This window comes from Numenius arquata, chromosome 25, assembly GCF_964106895.1.
Source record: "Numenius arquata chromosome 25, bNumArq3.hap1.1, whole genome shotgun sequence".
Lineage (NCBI taxonomy): Eukaryota > Metazoa > Chordata > Aves > Charadriiformes > Scolopacidae > Numenius > Numenius arquata.
In genome coordinates, this window is record NC_133600.1 from 5,337,143 (window position 1) to 5,360,053 (window position 22,911).

Consider the following 22,911-nt stretch of genomic DNA (forward strand, 5'->3'; position numbering starts at 1 on the left):
CCCCCTCTTTGCCTCTGTGCCGAGCTGCCTGGAGCAGCAGAAAGGGGAAAAAACAACCAGCGACGGCTGCTGGGCCCGGCCACATCCGTCGGTGGGTGCGTGCGATGCCACATGGCACCGGGGCCAGGCACGGCGGCCCCGATGGCACGACGGCACCGGCGGCACCCAACCCCTCGCCCCACACGGTGGGGTGGGACAGGACGGGGCTGGTGTGCCCCGGCAGAGCATCCCCCATCCCCGTGGTACCCACAGCACCAGGAGGCGGCAGGACCAGTGAGGTACCCTCCTCCATTGGGGTGCCCAGCACTAAGTGGGGTGCCCGGAACTCCCTGCCCCTTTACCCCCCAGCTGGTCCCTGCACCCTGGAGTGGCTCCTCTCTGCTCCCCCACCCTGTGCCCCCTCCCTCGCCAGGAAGCCACCCGCTGCGGAGGCTGCGAGCAGGAAGGAAGTCACCGAGGGGATTTTTTGACTCCTTCCTTCGCTCACAGGCTCCGAGCAGCCACCTACGCACCCCAGGAACCCTGACCCGCTGGCACAGCCCTGCCCGGGACCCGCTCCCCGGGGCCGGAGCACACGGGCGCTGGCACGGCAGCAGGTACCACATTGGCACAGGGGGGCTTCTCGGGGTCCGGCCGGCCCAGCCGGGCACAGGGATGGAGCCAAATCCTCCAGGCCTACACCTGGGAGCGATGTGGGGCATGGGTGCGCGGCCCTGGGCCAGCTGGTGGGGAGGAGTGGCCGTGGGGCAGGCTGGAGGGGGTGTGGGTGCATCCGCAAGCCTGGAGAAAGGGCTGTGTGCCTCAGTTTCCCCTTCCTCCTTCCCAGGATGGGCTGACCCCAGCCCCGGAGATGCTGCAGGTTTGGCTGCGAGGTTTTACCCCGGGGAGGGGATGATGCCAAGGGAAATAGGTGGAGAAAGGCACGTGTGGGGCAAGGTCCTTGACATGGGGGGGTTCACACCGGGGGGGACGGTCCCCGGTGCTGAGCCTCCCCATCTTTGCAGCGCCTGCCATGGCCCCGCTGGGCGAGGACACCCCGCTGATCGGGGAGCGCTCCTGCAGCCTCTCCTCCACCGAGACCGGCACCCTCCAGGTGTACCTGTACCACTGGGCACCGAACCCCCGCAGCCCCCCCGGCACCGCCGCCGGCCTCCTCACCTTCACCTTCGGCGAGTACACGGCCGAGGAGCTCTGCGTCCGCGCTGCCAAAGCCTGCGGTGAGCATCACCCCCGGCACTGGGGGGCTCAGGGCACTGGCCGTGGGCTTGGGGTACCAGCCATGGGCTCGGGGTACCGGCTGTGCCCATCCTTGTCACGGGGGGGGGTGTGTGTGTGTGTGTGTGTCGGTCACTGTACCGTTGTCCATCCCCAGGTGTGCTGCCCGTCTGCCACCCGCTCTTCGCCCTGGCCACCGAGGATCTCAGCTGCTGGTTCCCCCCCAACCACGTCTTCACCGTGGATGACTCCTGCAGCCAGGTCGTGGTGTACAGGATCAGGTACAGCCCCGACCCGGCTCCCTGGGGAGTCTCTGATGGCTGATAGGGGTTGTGCGCTATGGGGGACCCAGCGCTGAGCCCCCTCCGCTCTCCCCATCAGGTTCTTCTTCCCCAACTGGTGCGGGCTGGGACAGTCCCACCGCTTCCAGCTGCTGAGCAACCGGGCCAGCCCCGTCCTGGACTATCCTGTCATCGATTACCTTTTTGCCCAGGTGAGCCCTGCCAGGCTGGCATCTCTGTCCCCAGCATCTGGGGATGCAGGCGGGGTCCTGTGTGGTTTCTCGGGCGTGTGGTACGTGTTAACCTCAGTGCAGCAATAGCCTTCACCACCCTGGGCCGTGCCACCCTCCTCCTCCTCCTCCAGCACCCACTGGCCTCTGGCCACAATGCCTGTGGGATGTGGGTCCTGCTGCCCAGCTTGGCTGGAGCTGTTTGTGGGCATCCCATGCCAGGCATGGGGCACCCCAGCTTGCTGAGATGGGGGTCACCGTGTCCCCTGGGTGGTGCATGGCTCAGGGATGGAGCCAGCTCCACTGTCCCCCAGGCAGCAGGAGGAAACCAGCACCCAGGGCAGGATGTGACTCACACGGACACTGGGGCACGGGGCTGGGGCTGGAAGCAACCCTACAGTCAGCCCAGCGTGATGGGGGGGGGGTCAGCAGGAGCCACCCTAGAAGCTCTGATTAGCTTGGGGGGACAATACCTGCCATGGACCAGGGGTCTTGGGGTGCATTGGGTCTCCTGGCTGCAACATCCCTGGGCGGGAGATGCACCCAGTGTGGGGAGCGGGGGGCTGGCGTGTGGACCTCCCCCCCGACCCAGCCCTTGCACCCTCCCCAGTCCCGCAGCGATTTCATCGGGGGACGCGTGGCGGTGGCGCTGAGCCTGCCCATGCAGGAGGAGTGCCTGAGCCTGGCCGTGCTGGACATGCTGCGCATCGCCAAGGAGAAGCGGCAGAGCCCGGACGAGGTCTTCAGCCACGTCAGGTGAGCTGGGCGGGAGCTGGGGGGGGCCCCATGGGGACATTCCAGCGCCCCCCAGGACAGCCCATCACTGACCCGCTGCCTCCCCATCCCCGGCAGCTACAAATCCTGCATCCCCGAGCCGCTGCGGTGCCAGATCCAGCAGCACAGTTTCCTCACCCGCAAGCGCATCCGCCGCCACTTCAGCAAATCCCTGCGGAAGATCGGGGGCTGCCAGACGGACGGACGTTACCTCAAGCTCAAGTACCTGCTGGACCTGGAGCGGCTGCAGCGGCGCTGGGCGGAGGAGAGTTTCCACGTGCGCTCGCCGGGCTCCGGCACCGACATCACCATCCATGTGGCCGGAGAGAGCGGCGTCTCCTGGAGCTGCGTCGGCTCCGAGGTGCGGGCAGGCGGCTGCATCGAGGTGTGTGTGTGTGGGGTGGGGGTGTCCCTTTGGTGGGTGGGGGTGATGCAGAGGCCAGTCCCGATGGTGTCCCCTTCCGTAGAGTCGCCAGCACTTCTGCGACTTCCCCGACATCGCCGACATCAGCATCAAGCAGGCGAGCCGGGATGGCAGCCCCGTGGAGAACCGCATCGTCACCCTCACCAAGACGGACAACAGGGTGCTGGTGAGCCACGGGGGAGCCCCTGGTGGGGTGTGGGGGGGTTCGATGTAGGGTTGACCCCCCTGCCTGGCCGCAGGAGGTGGAGTTCCCCACGCTGCAGGAAGCCCGCTCCTTCGTGGCTCTCATCGATGGCTACTACCGCCTGACGGCAGATGCCCACCACTACTTCTGCAAGGAGGTGGCCCCCCCCCGGCTCCTGGAGGATGTGGAAAACCAGTGCCATGGGCCCATCAGGTGGGTGCTGGGACCCCCCTCCCTCGCCACCCCCAACCCACGGGCATTGGAGGGAGAAATCACTCAGGTGGGAGGTACAAGAGCGGGTCCCCATCCTGCCCGGTGGGCAGGTGATGCCCGGGCCACCCCAGTGCTCTCCAGGTTTGGGGACACCGTGGCAGAGGGATGAGCAGTGGAGGGGGAGGGGGTCCCTGGGGTCTCCCCGAGGGGGGACCACGCTGTGCCGGATCCAGCCCTGCCCCTTCGCAGCTCTGAGTTTGCGGTGAACAAGCTGAAGTCGGCGGGGAGCCGGCCGGGGCTGTACCTGCTGCGCCGCAGCCCGCAGGACTTCGACAGCTACCTGCTGACCGTCTGCGCCGAGGTGAGACCGTCACCGCCACCGGCTGGGGACCAGGGTGCCAGCACCGCACCACATCGTCCTGGGTGCCGCCGGTGTCAGCGGGAACGGGGAGGGAAACAAGGGGCTGAGACCTGGTGCTCGCAGGGACCATGCCACCGGTGACGGCCCTTTGGAACGGGCATGGCACCGGGGCTGCCGTGGGGACCTGCGGGGAAGGAGGGTCTTGGGGGGTTCCAGGGGTGCCCCCGTGCCGCTGAGTCTGACTCTCGCCCCGCAGACCCGCTCCGGCCAGGACTACAAGCGCTGCCTGATCCGCCGGGATGAGGATGGGAACTTCTGGCTCTCGGGGGTGTCCCGGCGGTTCTGCAGCCTGCGGGAGCTGCTGGGCACTTATGGGCGCCGGGGGCTGCAGGCGGAGGGTGCCCGCATGCGCCTGGCTGCCTGCTGCCCCCCCCTGCCCAAAGGTGACGCCGCCGCACGGGGAGGGGGGACACGGACAACAGGGCAAGGGCTCTGCACACCCGCGGTGGTGTGACGTCACAGAGCAGGCTGTGTGACATCACAGAGCGGGCTGTGACATCACGGAGCAGGCTATGTCATCGGAGAGTGGGCTGTGTGACATCACGGAGCAGGCTGTGACATCACAGATCGGGCTACGTGAGGTCACAGCACGCTCCGGCCCCCCCCTTACGGTCGTTTTCTCTCCCCTCTGCCCCCCCCCCCCCCAGATAAGTCCAACCTGCTGATCGTGCGGAGCGGCTGCCCCCGGCCCCCCGGCTCCCCTGCCGCCCCCCGCCGCAGCCTCAACCAGATGATGTTCCACAAGATCGACCCCCAGAGCCTCACGCGGGTACGGGGCAGGGGAGCCGAGGCACCGGGGGGCCCCCGGGGGTGCAGGCAGAGACCGGACCCCCCACCACCACCAGCATCCCCCTCTCATGGCAGGGCGAGAGCCTGGGCCAGGGCTCCTTCACCCAGATCTACAAGGGCATCAAGAGGGACCAGGAGGAGGACGGGTACTACCAGACCGAGGTGGTGCTCAAGGTCATGGACGGCAGCCACCGCAACTGCTCTGAGGTGAGGTGGAAGCAGCCCCCCCCCACCAACCTGGCACAGGGTTGGGATGGAGGTGTCCCCCATGGTTCCCCCACCCTGAGCCAGCCTCTCCCCGCTCCTAGTCCTTCCTGGAGGCAGCCAGCATCATGAGCCAGCTCTCCCACAAGCACCTGGTCCTGCTGCACGGCGTCAGCCTCGGGAAGGACAGTGAGTGCCCGTCCCCCTCACTGGGCACCACCGTGGCACGGCCACACTGCCGGGAGGGCACCTGTTGGACCTGTTTGTGCCATTTCCTCCCTCCCCACTCCCCCCCCCGCCAGGTATCATGGTGCAGGAGTACGTCAGGTACGGGCCCCTGGACCTCTACCTGAAGAAGAACCAAGGCGAGGGCAAGGTGACCACGAGCTGGAAGCTGCAGGTGGCCAAGCAGCTGGCATATGCCCTCAACTACCTGGTGAGCCAGCGGCTGGCGCAGCACCGGGCATGGGTGTCCCATTGTCCACGTCTCCTATGGCTCCTGTGTGCCAGCATCCCACAGCTCTCCCATGTCCTCGTCCCGCCGCATCCGTGTCCTGCAGCTCCAGTGCATCCATGGGCCATGATTCTTGTGCATCTGCATCCTCCAGTGCCTGTACATCCTTGCCCCGTGGCTCCATGTCCCACAGCCCCCATGCATCTGCATCCCCATGTCTCCCACACATCCCTGCCCCACGGCTCCCACATATCCTTGCCCCATGGCTCTATGTCCCACAGCCCCAGAGCACCGGCTCAGCCCCATACACGGAGCTGCCCCACAGGATGGGGCTGCCCTGACAGTCCTGCTCCCTCTCCTCTCCCCAGGAGGACAAGAAAATCACCCACGGCAACGTCTCTGCAAAGAAGGTGCTGCTGACCCGGGAAGGGGACGCAGCCAGCGGCAGCCCCCCCTTCATCAAGCTCAACGACCCTGGAGTCAGCATCTCTGTCCTGGCCAAGGAAAGTGAGTGCTGGGGCTGGCCCAGGGTGTTGGGGGGTGGCAGGGCCCCCCCCCAGTGGGTGCTGAGCGGGGCCGTCCCCCTCTCCCCAGTGCTGGTGGAGCGCATCCCCTGGGTGGCCCCCGAGTGCCTCAGTGACCCCAAGAGCCTGGCACTGCCGGCTGACAAGTGGAGCTTCGGGGCGACCCTCTGGGAGATCTTCAGTGGTGGCAACATGCCCGTGAGCCTGCTGGAGCCCCAGAAGGTGAGGCTGCCCCATCCCATTGCATCCCGACCATCCTGTCCCATCCCATTGCATCCTAACCCTCCTGCCCTGTCCATCCTGCCCCATCCCATTGCATCCCGACCCTCCTGCCCCATCCCACTGCATCCACAGCCTTGCTGTGCGGCGGCAGCGGCTGCTGGGTCCAGCGCTGCAGGGACCAGCAATAACCAACCCCCCCCCCAGCTCAATGTCCCACAGCCTTTGGGTGATGCTCAGGGCTGGTGAGGAGCATGGAGGCTCCTTGTTGGGGGCCACAGAGCCGGGCACCCCACAGCCAGGCCCAGCACCTTCTCCTGCCCCCGCAGAAGCTGGATTTCTACCAGAGCAGCCTCCACCTCCCAGCGCCAAAGTGGACGGAGCTGGCCACCCTCATTGCCCAGTGCATGGACTACCAGCCCAGCCACCGGCCCTGCTTCCGTGCCCTCATCCGGGACCTCAACAGCCTCATCACCTCCGGTGAGCCCCGGGATGGCAGCGGGGGGTGAGGGGATGGTCTCCGGCCACCCCCTTCCCCCCCGCCCCGGTGCCCTCACCACCCGCCTTCCCCAGATTACGAGCTGCTCTCGGACCTGTCACCCACCGACGTGACGCTGCGGGACAGCTTCTGGGGGTACGAGCCCCTCGCCACGTGCCGGGACCCCGCGCACTTTGAGGAGCGGCACCTCAAGTACATCTCGCTGCTGGGCAAGGTGAGGGGAGGCGGGGTGGGGGCAGAGGGGGTCCCCATCCTACGCATGAGATTCTTGCAACACCCTCCCCCCCCTTTACCCCAGTTTGGGGCACGAAACATCCCCTGCTCGTGGGGGGATGCTTTGCCCTGTAAAACTGATAAATGCTTGGTTTGTGGGGGAGGATCTTGGGGGGACCAGGCTCTGGGAATATTTTGGGGATCTCTGGGGCATCACCCCGCATCCCCTTCCCGGGCCAGGGCAACTTTGGGAGCGTGGAGCTGTGCCGCTACGACCCGCTGGGGGACAGCACGGGTGAGCTGGTGGCGGTGAAGAAGCTGCAGCAGGATTCGGCCAAGGAGCTACAGGATTTCCAGAGGGAGATCCAGATCCTGCACTCCCTCCAGCACGATTTTATCGTCCAGTACCGGGGCGTGTGTTACAGCCGAGGTGAGCACGGCCTGGGGCAGGGAAGGGGCAGGGGGTGATGCTGCCAGCACCCGGCCCCAGCTCTGCCCGCATCCCGGCCGGTGGGTGATGGATTTGTGCTCAGGGCGGCGCGGGCTACGGCTGGTGATGGAGTACTTGCCCAACGGCTGCCTGAGGGACTACCTGCAGAAGAACCAGCCCCGCCTGGACCACAGGACCCTGCTCCTCTATGCCTGGCAGATCTGCAAGGTGGGACCACGGGGGGTGGTGGCAAAGGGGGTCCCGTTCTCTGGGAGCCGGGGGGACATATAGGGACGGAGCCTTGCCATGGCTCACCCAGGGGGTCTCGGTCCAGCGGGGGGGACCCCGGGGATGCTGCTGGGTCCTGGCCCCAGCGAGCGGTTGCATCCTGCACAGGGCATGGAGTACCTGGGGTCGCAGCGCTGCGTGCACCGGGACCTGGCCAGCAGGAACATCCTGGTGGAGAGCGAGACCCACGTCAAGATCGGGGATTTCGGGCTGGCCAAGCTGCTGCCGCAGGACAAGGACTATTACGTGGTGCGGGAACCCGGCCAGAGCCCTGTCTTCTGGTGAGAATGGGACGAGGCGGGAGGGTGACATGGGGCTGGTGGACCCGCTGGATCCGGTGCTTATCACCCCCCCGCCGGCAGGTACGCGCCCGAGTCCCTGGCAGACAACATCTTCTCCCGGGCATCCGATATCTGGAGCTTTGGGGTCCTCCTCTACGAGCTCTTCACCTACGGCAACAAGAGCAGGAGCCCCTCAGAGGTGAGACACGCACACTTCCCTCCGCCCCAAATCCCTGGGGCTGGGATCCCACCGCCTCCACCACAGACACGTTAGCTTCAGGATGAGCCCCCCCCAATCTGGCCGCGGTGGCCCCGTGCTGATGGCCATCCCCGTGCCCACAGGAGTTCCTCCGCATGATGGGCACCGAGAAGACGACGCAGATCATCTGCCACTTGCTGGAGCTCCTGAAGGACAACCGGCGTCTCCCGGCGCCCGCTGGCTGCCCCGTGGAGGTGAGAGCCCAGGGAGGGGTCCTGAGGGGGGTGGGGGTGGTCCTGGGGGCCACCCTGCTCCCCTGACGGCCCTGTCCCGTGTCCCCAGGTCTACACGCTGATGATGAGCTGCTGGGCTTTCACCCCTGCTGCCCGACCCACTTTCGGGGACCTGGCCCCCAAGATCGAGGGGCTGCGGGACGGCCGGAGCAAAGCCCGTGGATAGCCCCCCCCCCCCCCCCCAACCCCTCCAGCAGGAACCCCAGGTGCCCACCTTCCTCCCTGGCACCGGTGAGATGGACACACGGCCACGGCAATGCTTCAACGTGCTTTAACAGCTTCAGGGCCACCAGAGGGAACCCCATCACCCCCTCCATGCCAGACAGCCCTGCTCCCCCCCCCCCCAATGGCAGGCAGATGCCCCCCACACGGTGCCACTTGTCTTTTACCCCCCTTCTGCCTGTCACGGCCCCCACCACGGCGGGATTTGGCAGGTTTCTAATAAAGTTTGGTAAATTTGCCAGCAGGGGTGAGGCAAGAGGGGAGGCACGGGGGGGGGGCACACGGGGAGGGGGGATGCGGGGGTCTGGTCGCTGTGGAGCTGCTGGGGGAGGGCTGAGGGTGCCCACAGGACATCCCAGCGCGGGGGTCCCTGGCTCGGCACTCACCGCAGGCTTTCCCGGGGCGGGGGGTATGTGTGTCTTCAGTGGGTGCCCCCACACGAGGCCATGGGGGTGCGGATGAATGTGGGTGCTGCCAGCACCCAGCATGGCAGGGCCCCCCCGAGGCTCCGGCAAGTGGCACCTGTGGCCACCACCCCATCCCACTGGGTTTTGCTCATCACTCACCGCGTACGTCCCCCCCCGCCCCACAACCCTGAGCCTGGCACGTCCCTACAGCACCGTCCGTTCCCAGGACCGAGCATCCCACCGGGGCCAGGGCTGCCTCCCCCGAGGGTCATCACTGACCTGGCAGAGAACAGCACAGCCCGGCGTCGTTCCCCCCCCTCCCAGCCCGCTCATCGGGCTGGGCACAGCACAGGGACCTTAGGGGCTCTGCAGAGGGGGGGGGGGGGGGGTGTTTCACTGGGGGCAAATACCCACCCCAGTGGGGTCAGGGCCCCCCCCTTGCTCCCACCCTGAGCCCATGCTCCCCCCATCCCTCAGGAAGGCTCCAGACCCCACATCCTCGTTAACAACACATGTTCATTTATTCCCCCCTCTGGCGCCCCAGGACTCCCCTGACCACGGGAGGGCAGATTTGGGGCAAAAACCAGGCAGAAATGGAACAGGGTGTACAGTGGCACTCAGTGGTCCCCGGGCACGAGCCAGGGCTCGGTACGGCTGACACCACTGTGCCCCCCCCTGGCAGAACCGCGGTGGAGACAGGGCTCAGCCCAAGGGTCCCTGGGGACCGTGGCAGCACGGAGCGGCAGCATCCGCTGGGGATCCGGGGAGAACCACAGCCAGACCCGGCCTCGGGTGGCACCGACGTTTCCCTCCCCCCAGCTCTGGGACCTCCTCGGCCACCCTAGAAGACGCTCACCTTCTTGCCACAGTTCAGCTGGGGATCGTGGATGGCCTCCCACATGGCCGCCACCTCGAAGGGCACAAAGCGGTGCACCAGCAGCAGCTCCCGGTAGTAGCAGGGATCGAAGGGGTCTGTGTTGGCCGGCGCCCACAGCCCTCCGGTCCGGATGCCAGCGTGGGAAGCGGGCTGGAGCCCTGCCTTCTGCAAGCACATGCCCAGGTAGACGTCGTCAATGGGGAAGAGCTTGATATCCCGGGCTTCCCGGGCGATGACGCGGGCGGTGAAGCCGGACATGAGCATCCCACCGCCACCGCAGTAGGGAGGGTACAGGTTGGAGGCCATGAGCTGCTTGGGTATGAAGTACTTGCTGCGCTGGGAGCGGATAGGTCCGGTGTGGATAAGGATATGCCCCACCATGAGATGCTCCTCGCTGCCCCGGGTAGCCTTCGCAAAGCGGATGACGTTGTCCGTGTTGACGAAGACGTCGTCGTCCCCGTTGAAGACGAAGCGGACGCTGGGGCAGTGCTCCTCCAGCCAGGCGTGGAAGAGGACCTGCTTCAGCGTCAGGTTGAAGAAGGTGTCCTTGAAGTCCCACTGCAGCATGTCCCCGTGCTCCTGCTGCTCCAGCCGCAGCAGCGGGTTGAGCTTCTTGGCATCCCGGGCATTGGGGGTCACCCCCACCAGGAAGACCCGTCGGATCAAGGCTCCTTCGAAGGTCCTCTCCTGCCCCCAGGTCTTGCGGATCACCTCCCGCCGCTCGTAGTTCAGCGGCGATGACTTGATGGCCAAGAGGAGGAAGACGTCGGGGGACCCCTGGGGACCCCCACACTTATCGGGGACGTCGAGGAGCGCCGGGAAGAAGCGGCAGTGCTGGTACCGCATGAAGTCCTGCACGCGGCCCGGCAGTTTGGCAAAGCCATCGACCTTGTCCACCGAGAGGTTGGCCACGCAGGGGGCGGGGGTTGGCGGGGGGAGCCTGGGGGCTGCCCGGGGGGCAGAAGGGGTGCTGGACTTGGGGGTCACACTCCGCCACAGCCCATCATCGTGGTAGAGCAGGTAGCAGAGCCCCAGGAGCCCCACGGCAACCAGACACCACAGCTCCAGCTGGTAACACCGCAGAGACGTGCCCTGCAAGAGATGGGGAGTGGGATGCGGCACCAGCCAACACTCCCCTCCCTCCCCTAGCCCCCCCCCGGCGTCTGCACCCGGAGAGATGCCCCGGGCAAGGGGTCAGCATCTGTCCCATGCGGAGCTGGACCACGGAGCTCCCGGGTATGAGGAAGGGAGCGGGGAGATGTCCCCGTGCCAGATGGTCACACCGTGCCACCGGTAACCGGACAGCTATTTGGCTGCCACACGGGGAGGGCCCGGGCTGGGCAGGGCACCCTCGGGTGCAGGGCAGAGTCTGAATCCTCCAGCTGCACTTGGAAACATGCAACAGATCCAAAGAGAGCAATAAACCCCTGTTTCCGGGATGGGGCTGTTCTGCTTCGGGAAAACAAACAGAAGGTGTGGCCCCAAAACCCGGGGGGTGGCAGCAAGAGTGGGGAACCCCGCGCCCCCCCCCCCACCCCGGGACCTGCTGGCACGGGGAGTTAAAGCCAAGGAGGAGGCGACGGGGTGGTCCTGGGTGCGAGGAACCCACCTGGGTTTGCCGCGATCAGCCTTCGCCTTCAAAGACAAAGCAGCGGGACGGGGCGGGGGGGTCCCGCGGGCAGCACACGGGGACCTTGGCAAAAGCCCGGTTGCCACTTGCCCACCGGCACCGCACAGAGCCCGGCCAGCCGGGGACGGATCCGGCCAGCCCCTGCCCGAGGTGGTGGCCCCATCCCGGTGCCCAGGAGTGCCATCTCGGACCCCGATGTACCGCAAAGAGCCGTGAGACACCCCCCCCCCCCGGCAACTCCCCTGCGGTACCTTGTTGCAGAGCCAGCTCGGGGCCATCCTCACGCCACACGCTCTCCCCGCGACAGGAGCACTGTGGCCCCAGGTGGCAACAGGATCCTCCCTCCGCCAGGCATCCTGACGCCACCCCTTGCCTGCCCCCTCCCAGGGAAATGGCTCGGCCAAGCCCTGCCGGCTCCCTGCCTCAGTTTCCTTCCACCCCCCATCCCAGCCTCGCAACGCTGGAGACACACACACACACACACACACCCCCCAATTCCCTGGGGGAGCCACGGCACAGCAGCCGAGCCCCGTTTCCAAGGAGCAGGCTGGAGGCCCCGGGGATGGGCAGCGCAGAAGGAAGCAGGCAGGAGCCAGCGGGGGGGTTATTAGAAAATAAAATGTTTAATAAAAGAGCAGCTCCTGCTCCCTTCACAGAACAGGGGAGGGCGGGAGGGGACCGACCGCCGGGCAGCAGGAGACGACAAGGTGACAGCCACAGAGCAGGGGGGGCGCCGGAGGGAGAGAAGGAGGAGGAGGAGGAGGAAGAGAGGGCTCCCCCCCTGCAGCACCCCCTCCCCAGCCAGCCTCCGTCCAGTGTTTCAAGTTCACACGACCAAGGGGGAAGCCCGGGGGGGGGGGGGGGCTCGGAGGGTCCGACGGGAGGTGGCTCAGGACCCTGCCAGGTAGATCCCTGGGGAGGAAGGTGGTGAGGGGGGGCTGTGAGGATGGGGGGCACGTGCCTGGGGCAAGGATGGTCACTGCTGAGGGGCCAGGGCTCGATGCTGACCCCAAACTGGGCTACCTGCACCCACCCCAGGCTGGGCATTACTGGGGGACATCACCCCGTGAGGGGAATGGGGCTTGGGGTGGTAGGGAGGGGACCACCATGCACCCCGGGGCCATGGGGAGCAGGGAAAGGACCCCGTGCACTGCAGGGAGTGGAGAAGGGTCTCCATGCACCCCAGGACAGGGAGCTCATGCACCCTATGGCCAAGGGGAGCGGGGAAGGGACCCCATGTACCCCGGGACAGGGACTTCATGCACCCCAGGGCCATGGGGAGCAGGGAAGGGAACTTGTGCACCCCAAGGAAGGGACCTTGGACACTCCACGGCTACAGGGGATGGGGAGAGGACCCTGCACCCCCCAGGGCCGCGGGGAAGGGACGCCACACCCCCCAGGTATCCCCCTCCAGCCCTACCTGTAGCAAACCTCTTCTTGACCAGCGACATGCGGTACCCGGCGCTCGCCAGCTCCACCTCGACGCCCGACAGCGTGCTGCCCTCGCTGCTGAACTGGGCTGCCACCGGGCTGGGCTTGCTGGGACCGCAGAGGGGCTCCCAGCTGGCTGAGAGCCGGCCACAGCCTGCGGGGGGGGGGGGACAGGAGAGAGGGTGGGGGGGGTCTGCAGGGGCCAGGGCCGGACCCTGCTCCCTGAGCAGGATGGGTGCAGCCTCACCTCCCTGCCCCGGGGCACCGGGGATGTCCAGCAGCCTCCAGAGCAGCCTCTTCTCCTCCAGGTTCCTGAGGGGGGACACGGGTAGGTCCCTAAGCCCCTGGACCCCCAAACTCCCCCCCTGCCCCACTCCCACCTCCCTGCCTTCCTCACCCCATCAGCATCCCCCTCCGTCACCCCTTGCTCCCACCTCCCTGCCTTCCTCACTCCATCACCATCCTCCTCCGTCACCCCTTGCTCCCTGCCTCCCTCACCCCATCAGTATCCCCATTTCCCAGCCCAGGCTCCCAATTTCCCAGCCCAGGGGGGAGGAATTGGGACTCCCGGGTCCTGTGTTTCCCCCCACAAAGCCCTTACCAGCTGGCGGCGGGCTGCAGCCGCAGGTTGGCGACGGGTTCGTCGACGGGCAGCAGGACGTGGACGTTGGCGAGGGGCACGGGCAGTGCCAGGGCGCCGGCGTTGTAGCCGTACTCCACGCTGACCCGCGTGGCGCCCGGCGAGCAGTCCCAGCGCACGCAGAGCCGCAGCGGCGCCGAGCCGGGGCCCAGCCGCGAGAACTAAGGGGGTTAAAGGGGGATTTGGGGACGGGGGACACCGAGACCCTCCCGCTCCCAGGAGCTGGCTTGGGGACTTGGGGGGTCCCGGATCTCCCCCTCGCCGGGGTTCACCTGGTACTTGAGCAGAGCCACGTTGTAGTAGGAGGCGGCCGGGCTCTGCTCCGCTTGTTTCTGCAGGTGCCCGGTCAGCGCTGCCATGTTCAGCCAGAAATCCTTGGTGCTGGGGTCGCTCTGGGACGGGTCGCTGCGGGGAGGGGGTCAGAGCGGCAAAGGGTGCCAGGGCACCCCGGGAAACTCATCACCCCAATACCCAGGCTCCCTGTCGCTGCACTCACTGGCTCCCGAGGGTGCCCAGCCCTCCTGGGAACCCCAGGAACTCCATGTACCCCGAGACTCAGCTCCCTGTTGCTGCATTCACCAGCTCCCGGGATGCCTGTGCCCCCCTGGGAATCCCTGGTGTGCGGATACCAGCTCCCATCACTGCATCCACCACCTCCCAGGGTGCCTGTGCCCCACCAGCACCCCCTGAACCCCAATACCAGCTCCCCGTCACTGCATCCATCACCTCCCAAGGTCCCAGCATCCCCCCAGGCACCTCCTTCACCCCAATACCAGCTCCCAGGGTTCCTGGTCCCCCCCCAGCACCCCCTGTACCCCAATACCAGCTCCCCATCACTGCATCCACCACCTCCCAGGGTGCCTCCACCCCCCCAGGCACCCCCTGCACCCCAATACCAGCTCCTATCACTGCATCCACCACCTCCCAGGTTGCCTGTGCCCCTCTGGCACCCCCTGAACCCCAATACCAGCTCTCAGGGTGCCTGGTCCCTCCCCAGCACCCCCTGAACCCCAATACCAGCTCTCAGGGTGCCTGGTCCCTCCCCAGCACCCCCTGAACCCCAATACCAGCTCCCCATCACTGCATCCATCACCTCCCAAGGTCCCACCATCCCCCCAGACACCCCCTGTACCCCGATACCAGCTCCCCACCGCTGCGCCCCCCCCTGCCCAGGCGTCCCCCAGGCAGCCGGTGCCAGCGGTGCCACCGCGTCCCCGCACCTGTAGAGCAGCTCGGCGTTGGGCAGGAACTGCTCGATGGCCGCGGCGTTGAGCAGGCGGAAGCTGAGCACGGGGGGGGCCATGCTGCCGCTGAAGACGCGGACGATGCCGGCGGGGAAGGACATGGTGAGCTCCCCCGTCACCTTCACCAGGCAGCTGCCGGGGACAGGCCGGGGGTCAGCGGATGCCCCAGGCAGGACACAGCGGCTGGGGAGTGGGGGGTCCTGACCTCTCCCCCCGAGACCCCCATACCTGTCGGCATCGTGCCCCTTGAAGTACGCGTGAACGTACTCGGTGAAGGCGGTAGCCACGGGGAGCGCGTCCTGCGAGCCCAGCACCACGGGGCTGGGACCCCGCGACAGCCCTGGGGAGGCAGATGGGGGTCAGAGCCCAGATGGAACCGCCCCAACCCCACCAACGCCCCCCCCAAAGGCCCCCAGAGACCCACCGAGGGCCGGCTGGGAGACAGCGAAGAAGCCCCTCTCGCCCAGGCTGGCGGGCGCCGAGTGCGAGGGGCCGCAGTTCCAGGAGGGTGAGGGGCTCAGCGAGCGCGACTGCAAGGCAAGAAGGCGTCGGGGCGGGGGGGGGGGGGAGAGGGTCTGGGTCTGAACCCCACCATGGGGGTCCCACAGCCTGACCCCCACTCCCCCCTAGCCCCGGCCACGCACCAGGTCGGTGTTGCTGCCCGCAGCCAGACCGGCCACCGGCCTCTTGGTGCGGGAGCGGCGAGGGGGGGCCACCAGCGGGACCTCCCGGGGGGCTGCGCTGGGCCGGGCGGGGAGAGCATCTGGGGGGGGGGGGGGGAACAAAAATGGGGGGGTGAGGAGAGATCTGCCGTGGCAGGAAACCCCCACCCCGGGAGGCTCCAGCAGGGTCTCACCAGTGCCATGAGCTCAGCAGGTCTCAGCTGCGCCTGGGCTGGGTGAGACCCTGCACCCAGCTTGGGGAGGGGGGCAGAGTTAAGGGTAATGGGAGCTGGGGGGGGGCAATTCCTGCACCCCTTCACTCACCCAGCTCTGGCTGCGGCAGGGGAGCTGTCGTCGTGCTGCCCTCGCTCAGCCTCGTCCCCGACGCTTGGCAGGTCCACGGAGAGGGGCTGGAGGACTCCCCCCCACTTTGGGGGGCCGGGGAGGAGGAGGAGGAGGAGGCCGAGTTGGAGGAAGGACGGGGCAGCGGGGGCTGGTCCCCACCGGGGCTGCGGGGTCTGACCCACGGCAGGGGCTCCCCGAAAGGGTCGGGAGAGGGGGCTTCGCGGGGCACGGGGCCACTGGGGCAGCGGCTGCGACCCCGGGGCACCGTCCCCACGTCCCCCCAGAGCCCCTCGGCCCCGGGGCCGCTGAAGACGGCGAAGCCGGGGGGCTCGGGGAGGCGGCCGGCAGGGCTGCGGGGCCGTGGCACCCAGGCGCTGGGGTCCCGGGTGACGGGTGGTGGTGGCGGCGGTGGGGGGTCCGGCATGCCACCCCGCTTGGGGAGGGGGCTCTGCGGCGTCCCCGGCTGCGGGGTCCAGGGTCTCGAGTCTGGGGAGGGTCCGGGCGCGGGGTGCGAGGGCGAGTCCAACCCCGAGTCCTCCACGTTCTCCGGGGAGGAGGAGGAGAAGGGGGAGGAGGAGGAGGTGAGGACATAGGCGCGGGGGGCTGCGGGGAGACCCCCGTGTCAGAGCACTGTGGGGGGGGGTGGGGGGGGTGTGGCGCACTGGACGCCGGGGTCCCCCATCCCGGCCCCTCCTCCCTGACCCCCCCCGAAATCCTCACCCGGGAAATCCTCTGCTTCAAAAGCCGATTCCAGCGGGGGCCCGAAGAGAGCGGCGGGGGGCACCGCGTCCAGAGGGGCTTTGCTGGGGCCACTGCGCCAGGGACGGAGAGGGAGGCTCAGTGTCCCCCGGGACCCCCCAGGGAGGGTGCCTGGAGGGGACACAGGGTGAGGTGCACCGCCCCACAGCACCCCGCTCCCTCCCTGCCCCGTACCTGTTCATCTGCGCCACTGGGCACCCCCTCCCTGCACCGTCACCTGCGGGGAGAGGGGACACGCCGGGGGTTGCAAAACCACTGTACCCCACACCCCCAGGAACCCCCACATCCCTGGAACCTCCCCAGCACAGTCTGACCTGCTGCCAGCATCCCCTCGGGGTCCGCATCGCTCAAGGCTGGGGTCAGAGATGCCACGTGCCCTGCGGGGGGACGGGGACAGGCAGCCTTAGGGGACACGGAGCCCGGGGGACCCCCAAGCTGCACCGAGCCCCCGGGATGGCACTTACGGGACGACTGTCGCTTGACCGTGCCCTGCAAGAGAATGGGGACAGGGGGTCAGTTGGCACCGGCACAGTCCCTGGGAACCCTGCAGTCCGTGCCCCCCACTTCGAGGCTCACCCCAATGCTGGGGGGCAGGATGAGGTTCCCCACGGTGGCCTTGAGCTGCTCCATGGTGGCCTCGGCGCTGCCGGCCGCCTCCCGGGGCTGCACCGGCTTGATGTGGACGTAAAACTTGCGGGGTTCGTCCTCGTCGTAGTCGGAGTCGCTGGAGGGGCAGACGTGGTTCTCCGCCTCGGCTGAGCCCCCGTCAAGGCAACACCCAGCACTGGGACCCCCCCACCCTCCCCCGACACCCCAAAAATCACATGCCACCCCCCCCCAGCACAAGGATACTGTGGGCGATGTCGGGGCGCACGGTGAAGCCATCCTCATCCACCTCCGGGCAGCCCTGAGGGGAGATGCGCAGGGAGGGGCTCGCTCCCCAGTCCTCCCAGTATGGAAAAAAACCCAACCCCAGGGCTGGCACTGGGATACTCACCACCTCGGCATCCGGGGATTCCCTGGAGAGTGACAGGGGCAGCGTTAGATCCCAAAGCAGGGAAGGGATGTGGGGATGCAGGACACGGGGATGCAGGGATGTGGGACACGGAACACAGGAATGCAGGGGTGTGGGAATACAGGGATACAGGGATACAGGGATGCAGGGACATGGAACACAGGAATGCAGGTGTGTGGGAATACAGGGACATGGGAATGCAGGGATACAGGGATGCAGAACCTGGGGATGCAGAGACACAGGGATGCAGGACACGGAGATGCAGGGATAGAGGGATGCAAAACATGGGGACATAGGGATACAGGGATGCAGGGACACGGAACATGGGAATGCAGGGATACAGGGATGCGAGGATGTGGAACATGGGGATGCAGGGATGCGGAACACACGGATGCAGGACACGGGGATGCAGGAACACAGAACCTGGGGATGGAGGGGTACAGGACATGGAGATGCAGGGACAGAGGGATGTGAGGATGTGGAACACGGGGATGCAGGGATGCGGAACGTGAGGATGCAGGACACGGGGATGCAGGAACACGGAACCTGGGGATGCAGGGGTACGGGGATGCAGGGGTACAGGGATGCAAGGATGTGGAACACGGGGATGCAGAACACGAGGATGCGGGGACACAGACCACGGGGATGCAGGGATACGGGGACACAGACCACGGGGATGCAGGGATACGAAAAGTGGGATCTTACACAGCATCACGATCCCTCTCCTTACGGCTCAACCCAGGGATACGGAAAGCTTTACTCCGGCTCCTCTTGGGTCCTGGGGAGGAGCAGGGGGGGCACAGAGCGGTGAGCAGCGCCCCCCCGACACACACACACCCCCACCCTCCCACCCTCCCCCCCAAAATCCCCAACGTGGGGCTGCTGGATGCAGACGTACTTGCCTTCCTGCGCTGGGGCCAGCCGGTACTCGTCGAAATCCAACGCTCCTGCCACCGAGAGCGGGATCAGCCCATCACCGTGGCTCCATCCTTGCACGAGGGCGGCGCTCCCCCTCCTCGCACGAGGGCCGAGCCCTCGTGCGAGGAGGGGGAGCGCCGCCCTCGTGCAAACGGGGGGTGGGAGCCCACAAACCTCACCTGGTCGCTCTCGCCCCGTGCCCTTGCTCTCGGCAAACCTCCGGAGCAGCATCTCGGTGCCGATGTTCTCCACGTTTTGCTTGAATTCCTCGTGGACCTGGGGGGGGGGGAAATAAAAAAAAGTGGGGGGGGGAACGGGACGGGACACCATACTCAGAGTAAAGAGTCAGGGGGGGACACAGCTTGGGGTTGTCCCCATGCTGTCACCCCCTCCTTGGGGACTCACCTGCCCGATCTGGACATGGGTGTCCTCCACGGAGTGGGAGTAGGAGCCGATGAGACCCTTCATGTGGCGTAGGTGGGCTTCTTCCACCTCCTGGAAGCGCTGGGGTGGGGGGACAAAGAGGGGAGAGGGGGTGGTTAGCCAGGGTGGCATGTCCCCAGGGGTCGGTGTAAGGACAGGGAAGGGGGCTCAGGAAGGGCGGCATGTCCCCAAGGGTTGGCATGTCCAGGTAGTGGGGGGGGTCAGCCAAGGTGGCACATCACCAAGGGACAGCAACCTCAAGGAGGGGTGATCAGGCAGAGCGGCATGTCCCCAAGGAATGGGGCTCAGCCAGGGTGGCATGTCCCCAGGCTCCGGCGTTGCCAGGGAATGGGGCTCCATCAGGGTGGCACATGCCCAGGGAGCAGGACTCAGCCAGGGTGGCACGTCCCCAAGGGGCAGCATCCCCAGGGAGGGGTATCCCCCAAGAGTTTTGGCATCCCCAAGGAGTGGGGCTGAGCCAGGGTGGCATGTCCCCACGGAGGGGAGCTCAGCCAGGGTGGCATGTCCCCAGGGGTCAGCATCCCTAGGAAACGGGGTTCATCCAAGGTGGCACATCCCCATGGGTTGCCATCGCCATGGAGGGGTACTGAGCCAGGCTGGCACGTCCCCAAGGACCAGCCCGTCCTGTGTCACCATAGAAGTAAGCCCCCCTTCCTGCCTGCCCCCCCCCCCCCCCCTCCTCCCCCCAGGGCTGCCCACCGCGGCCGAATCCAGCATCCTCTGCTCGAAGTCGGCCCGTGCCGCGTTGTACTTCTCCACCGCCCGCCGCAGCGCCTCGCCTGCCTTCTTGGACTTCAGCTCTGCCTGCGGGAACCAGCGGTGGCCATCAGTTGGCGGGGGGGGAAACGGGGGACGACACAAGGACCATCGGGGGGACACAGACCAACCATCACGGGGGGGGACACATCGGGTCCCACCTTGTCGATCTCCTTCTGGCTGGTGCCCTCCTTGCGGAGCCGCTCGTACTCCTGGCACTTGCTGTGGTAGCTCTCCTTGGACTTGGGGAGCAGTTGGGCCACCCCGTGCAGCAGCTGGACGGCCTCCAGCGTCCCCGACACCTCCTCCTTGGACTTGGGAGAGGGGAGGGACACGGGAGGGGTGGGCAAGGGGCTTTGGGGTGCGGTGGGGGGGGGGGGGAGGATGGGGTCGGGAGGGAGGTGGTACCTTCTTGTGCACCCTGCCTTGCTCCTCGCCGTAGCGCGAGATCTCCTTGATGAGGTCGTGCAGCTTCTTCATCAGCTCCAGGTGGCAGAGGGCCAGCTTGTCCGAGGAGATGCGGAAAACCTCCCAGAGCGGCGCAAAAGTCCTAAGGGGGGGCGGGGGGGCCACAGGCAGGGATGAGCAGGATCGTCCCCCCCTCATCTTGGGGTGCTCTGGACCCGACCGCCCCCCCAAGCCATTCTTACCCCAGCTGGGTCCCGTTGGTGGCCATCTTAGACAGCTTCACCATGGCCTTGGCGTAGTTCTCCTCGATGGCAGCCCTGGGGATGGCGGGGGGGACAGTGGGGATGGAGCCTGTTGGTGCTATGGCCCCCCCCCCAGCCATCCTGTGTGTCGTCCCCCCCCAGTACCTCTCGCGGACAAAGTCAGCCAGCTCCTTGGTGGAGATCTGCCCGTGCTTCATGTTGTGGTAGAGCACGTCGAAGCCGTGGTTCTTCTCGCCCTGGCAGGGGACCACCCTCAGCCCCCAAAACCCACGGCGTGGGGACCCCCCACCCCACGCTGGGGTACTGAGCTCCCCCACCACCTAGAGCACCATTTGAGCTGAAAACACCCCAAATGGGGCATGGGGGCCCAGACACCCCCTCCCTGGGTGCACACGGGGGTGCAGAGCCCCCCACCCCTGCCAGGGGCAGTGCCACCCAGAGTGGGGTGGGGGGACCCCTGGACACCTGGGTTCTCTGGGGTTCCCGGAGCAGGAAGGGGGGGCTGAGCCCTGACGCTGGGTGCTATTTTGGGTGCTATCCGCTCCCCCCACCCCCCAGCAGCAGACAGGGGGAGGGGGCTTCCCACCACCACCACCCTAGCAGCATGGCCCCCCCCTGGGGAAACTGAGGCAGGGGGAAGAGGAAGATGGAGGCAGCTGCCAGACAAACCAGGAAGCACCGGTCGTGCTCCTCGCCCCCGCGGCGCGGCCAACTTCCCCCCCCCCGCCTCCCGTGGCGCCAGGACCGGGGTCCCCACGGGGACGATGGGGGGACCCCCCCCAGGACCCACACCCATCGCTCCCCCCGTCCCTCAGCGATTAATTCACACCGTTAACGGAAGCATCAGGCCTTGCAAAATTACCGGCGGCAACAGACCCCCCCCTCGCCAGGGCTGGGGGGTCCCTCCCTCCCCCCGACAATGAGCCCCGGAGGGCAGGGGGCACCCATGGGTGGGGGGGCACCCACGGGTGGGGGTCCAGGCTTACCCAGAAGTGCTCAGTGAAGTAGGACATCTTGGAGGGAGGGGGGGGGTGGGGGGCGGCGGCGCAGGGACCCGCAGCTCAGCTCCCGGCGCCCTGGGGACACACCTGGTCCTTTACCCGGGGGGGGGACACAGACACACACACCTCAGCGTGGACCCCCCCACACACCACACCTGCATCCACCGCTATTTATTCTTTTTGCCGGGAAAACGCAGCCCCGTGGCCATGGAAACCACAGGCTCCCCCGTGTGTGTCCCCCCCCGCCGCCACCGTGGCCCCCTCCCCACGGTGTGTAGCACCCCGGGGGGGGTGGGGGGGTGGCCGGGGGGGGCTGCCAGGGCGGCGCTTGGGCCCGACACCAGATACGCAGCTAAATAATAAATGAGCGGTTGCTGCGCGGCGGTGGCGGCTGCTCCCGTGCCCCCCCCCCCCCCCCCAAGCCCCCCAAAACCACCCACACACACCCCCGGCCCCCTCCCCACTCAGTGGAGCCCCTTCCCCCCCCCAAAAATGGGGACTGAGGCATCCAGAACCCCCCCCCACCCACCCTGCCCAAATGCACCCAGTCGTGCTGGGGGTCACCCGGCAGAGCAGCCCCCCAGCACTCAGCAGGGGGGACGCCCTGGCTGTGCCCCCCCACCCCCCGGGGGCTGTGCCCCTCACCCCCCCCCCCCGGCCCTGCTCCGGAGAAAAAACAGGAAACCGAAAAAGTCATGCGTGCGGGGGGGGGGGGGCACTCACCCTGGGCTGCTGGGGGGCTCCCAGAACCCCCCCGATCATCCTCGGCGCGCCGGGGGTCTGGGGAGGGGGGGGGCGGGGAAGAGAAAGGGGTTAGTGCACGCCGCAGCCCCCCCAAAACCCGCTCCGGTGCCGTCTCCCCCCCCCCCCCCCCCCCGCACAGGCTCAGCCACCTGTGTCATGAGCGGGGCGGGCTCAGCTCGGCCTCCTCAGCTTCCCCCTGTGGGGCTGGAGGGGAAGCGGGGGTGGGGGGCGCGGGGGGGTGTGGGGGGGTGTCAGGGCCCCGCCGGACCCCGACCCGCCACCGGTCACGAGCGCCGCGAATCCGCCACCGGCCAAAGTCCCCGGAGGTGGCAGCGGCCACCGAGTCCCCGAGCGGGACGGGGGGGGGGGGGGGCGGGGGGCAGCGGAATATGGGGGGGGGGGCACAGCATCCCGCCGGGATGCGGCACGGCAGGGACCCCCCCCCCCCCCCCCCGCTCCCCCCCACCGCCACCGGCCACCCGCAACGGTGACCTTCACCACCCCCCGCACCGGGGGGTGCGGGGGACGCGGGCGGCCCCCCGAGGGGTGCGGGAGGGGGAACCGGGACCGGGGGGGCGGGGGACGGTTTCGAATCCCACCCGTCTCGGGGAAGGGCCGCACCTGCCCGGGGGATGCTCAGTGAGGGTGGGGGGCGCGGGGGGGGGGGGGGGGGGGCGGGCTGTGCACCCCTACACCTCCCCGGGCGGCGGGTCCGGTGCAGAGAGGAAGGGGGGGGAGGTCGTGGCGGTGCAGATGCTTCCCCCCCCCCCCCCAAAAAAAAATAAGAAAAAAGGAGGGAAAGCGCCGAGCACCTGCAGCGAGGGAGGGGGGAAGGGATCGCGGGGGGGGGGCGGATCGCGGGGGGGGGATCTGCCCGTAGCAGCGGGAGCGGCGCTTTGGGGAGGGGGCGGCTGCACCCGCGCACGAAGGGTTTATTGGGGGGGGGGGCACCGGGGCGCAACGCACAGCGCTGGGGGGGGGGGGCTGCACCCCGCTCCTGGGGAGGGGGA

General features: G+C 67.8%; 3 protein-coding genes across 3 annotated transcripts; 1 reads left to right on the forward strand and 2 right to left on the reverse strand.

The window, feature by feature from the left end:
* The first annotated feature begins 1,012 nt into the window (after positions 1 to 1,012).
* JAK3 (Janus kinase 3) lies at positions 1,013 to 8,596 on the forward strand. The gene is made up of 23 exons (XM_074163773.1): positions 1,013 to 1,217; positions 1,373 to 1,496; positions 1,597 to 1,708; positions 2,337 to 2,482; positions 2,579 to 2,861; positions 2,968 to 3,090; positions 3,164 to 3,321; positions 3,571 to 3,682; positions 3,939 to 4,125; positions 4,390 to 4,511; positions 4,607 to 4,738; positions 4,840 to 4,924; positions 5,038 to 5,171; positions 5,558 to 5,696; positions 5,784 to 5,935; positions 6,262 to 6,412; positions 6,506 to 6,645; positions 6,885 to 7,074; positions 7,178 to 7,302; positions 7,471 to 7,643; positions 7,725 to 7,842; positions 7,986 to 8,096; positions 8,185 to 8,596. Exons 1-23 carry the CDS (start codon positions 1,013 to 1,015, stop codon positions 8,299 to 8,301), a joined length of 3,339 nt encoding a protein of 1,112 aa, XP_074019874.1. The 3' UTR covers positions 8,302 to 8,596.
* Positions 8,597 to 9,605: 1,009 nt separating this feature from the next.
* On the reverse strand, positions 9,606 to 11,549 carry B3GNT3 (UDP-GlcNAc:betaGal beta-1,3-N-acetylglucosaminyltransferase 3). Its single transcript, XM_074164033.1, has 2 exons — positions 11,523 to 11,549; positions 9,606 to 10,733 (listed from the first exon to the last, which is right to left on the reverse strand). Exons 1-2 carry the CDS (start codon positions 11,547 to 11,549, stop codon positions 9,606 to 9,608), a joined length of 1,155 nt encoding a protein of 384 aa, XP_074020134.1.
* A 321-nt stretch (positions 11,550 to 11,870) lies between these two features.
* On the reverse strand, positions 11,871 to 21,169 carry FCHO1 (FCH and mu domain containing endocytic adaptor 1). The gene is made up of 24 exons (XM_074163595.1): positions 21,143 to 21,169; positions 20,301 to 20,392; positions 20,136 to 20,210; positions 19,894 to 20,035; positions 19,647 to 19,799; positions 19,429 to 19,533; positions 18,691 to 18,789; positions 18,465 to 18,561; positions 18,270 to 18,314; positions 18,083 to 18,145; positions 17,197 to 17,288; positions 16,929 to 17,102; positions 16,813 to 16,841; positions 16,314 to 16,429; positions 15,573 to 16,196; positions 15,231 to 15,349; positions 15,011 to 15,116; positions 14,815 to 14,926; positions 14,563 to 14,718; positions 13,615 to 13,747; positions 13,304 to 13,503; positions 12,950 to 13,014; positions 12,692 to 12,856; positions 11,871 to 12,183 (listed from the first exon to the last, which is right to left on the reverse strand). Exons 1-24 carry the CDS (start codon positions 21,167 to 21,169, stop codon positions 12,161 to 12,163), a joined length of 3,012 nt encoding a protein of 1,003 aa, XP_074019696.1. The 3' UTR covers positions 11,871 to 12,160.
* Positions 21,170 to 22,911: the final 1,742 nt, after the last annotated feature.

Coding starts and splice junctions, on each gene's coding strand:
- FCHO1 (XM_074163595.1), bottom strand. CDS start 21,169: ATGTCCTACTTCACTGAGCACTTCTGG. Junction 18,315..18,464: donor CACGGGGCGAGAGCGACCAG/GTGAGGTTTGTG, acceptor TCTCGGTGGCAG/GAGCGTTGGATTTCGACGAG. Junction 13,504..13,614: donor TGGCTCTGCTCAAGTACCAG/GTGAACCCCGGC, acceptor TAACCCCCTTAG/TTCTCGCGGCTGGGCCCCGG.
- B3GNT3 (XM_074164033.1), bottom strand. CDS start 11,549: ATGGCCCCGAGCTGGCTCTGCAACAAG. Junction 10,734..11,522: donor CGAGCTGGCTCTGCAACAAG/GTACCGCAGGGG, acceptor CATCTCTTGCAG/GGCACGTCTCTGCGGTGTTA.
- JAK3 (XM_074163773.1), top strand. CDS start 1,013: ATGGCCCCGCTGGGCGAGGACACCCCGCTGATCGGGGAGCGCTCCTGC. Junction 3,322..3,570: donor CAGTGCCATGGGCCCATCAG/GTGGGTGCTGGG, acceptor GCCCCTTCGCAG/CTCTGAGTTTGCGGTGAACA. Junction 5,172..5,557: donor CATATGCCCTCAACTACCTG/GTGAGCCAGCGG, acceptor TCCTCTCCCCAG/GAGGACAAGAAAATCACCCA.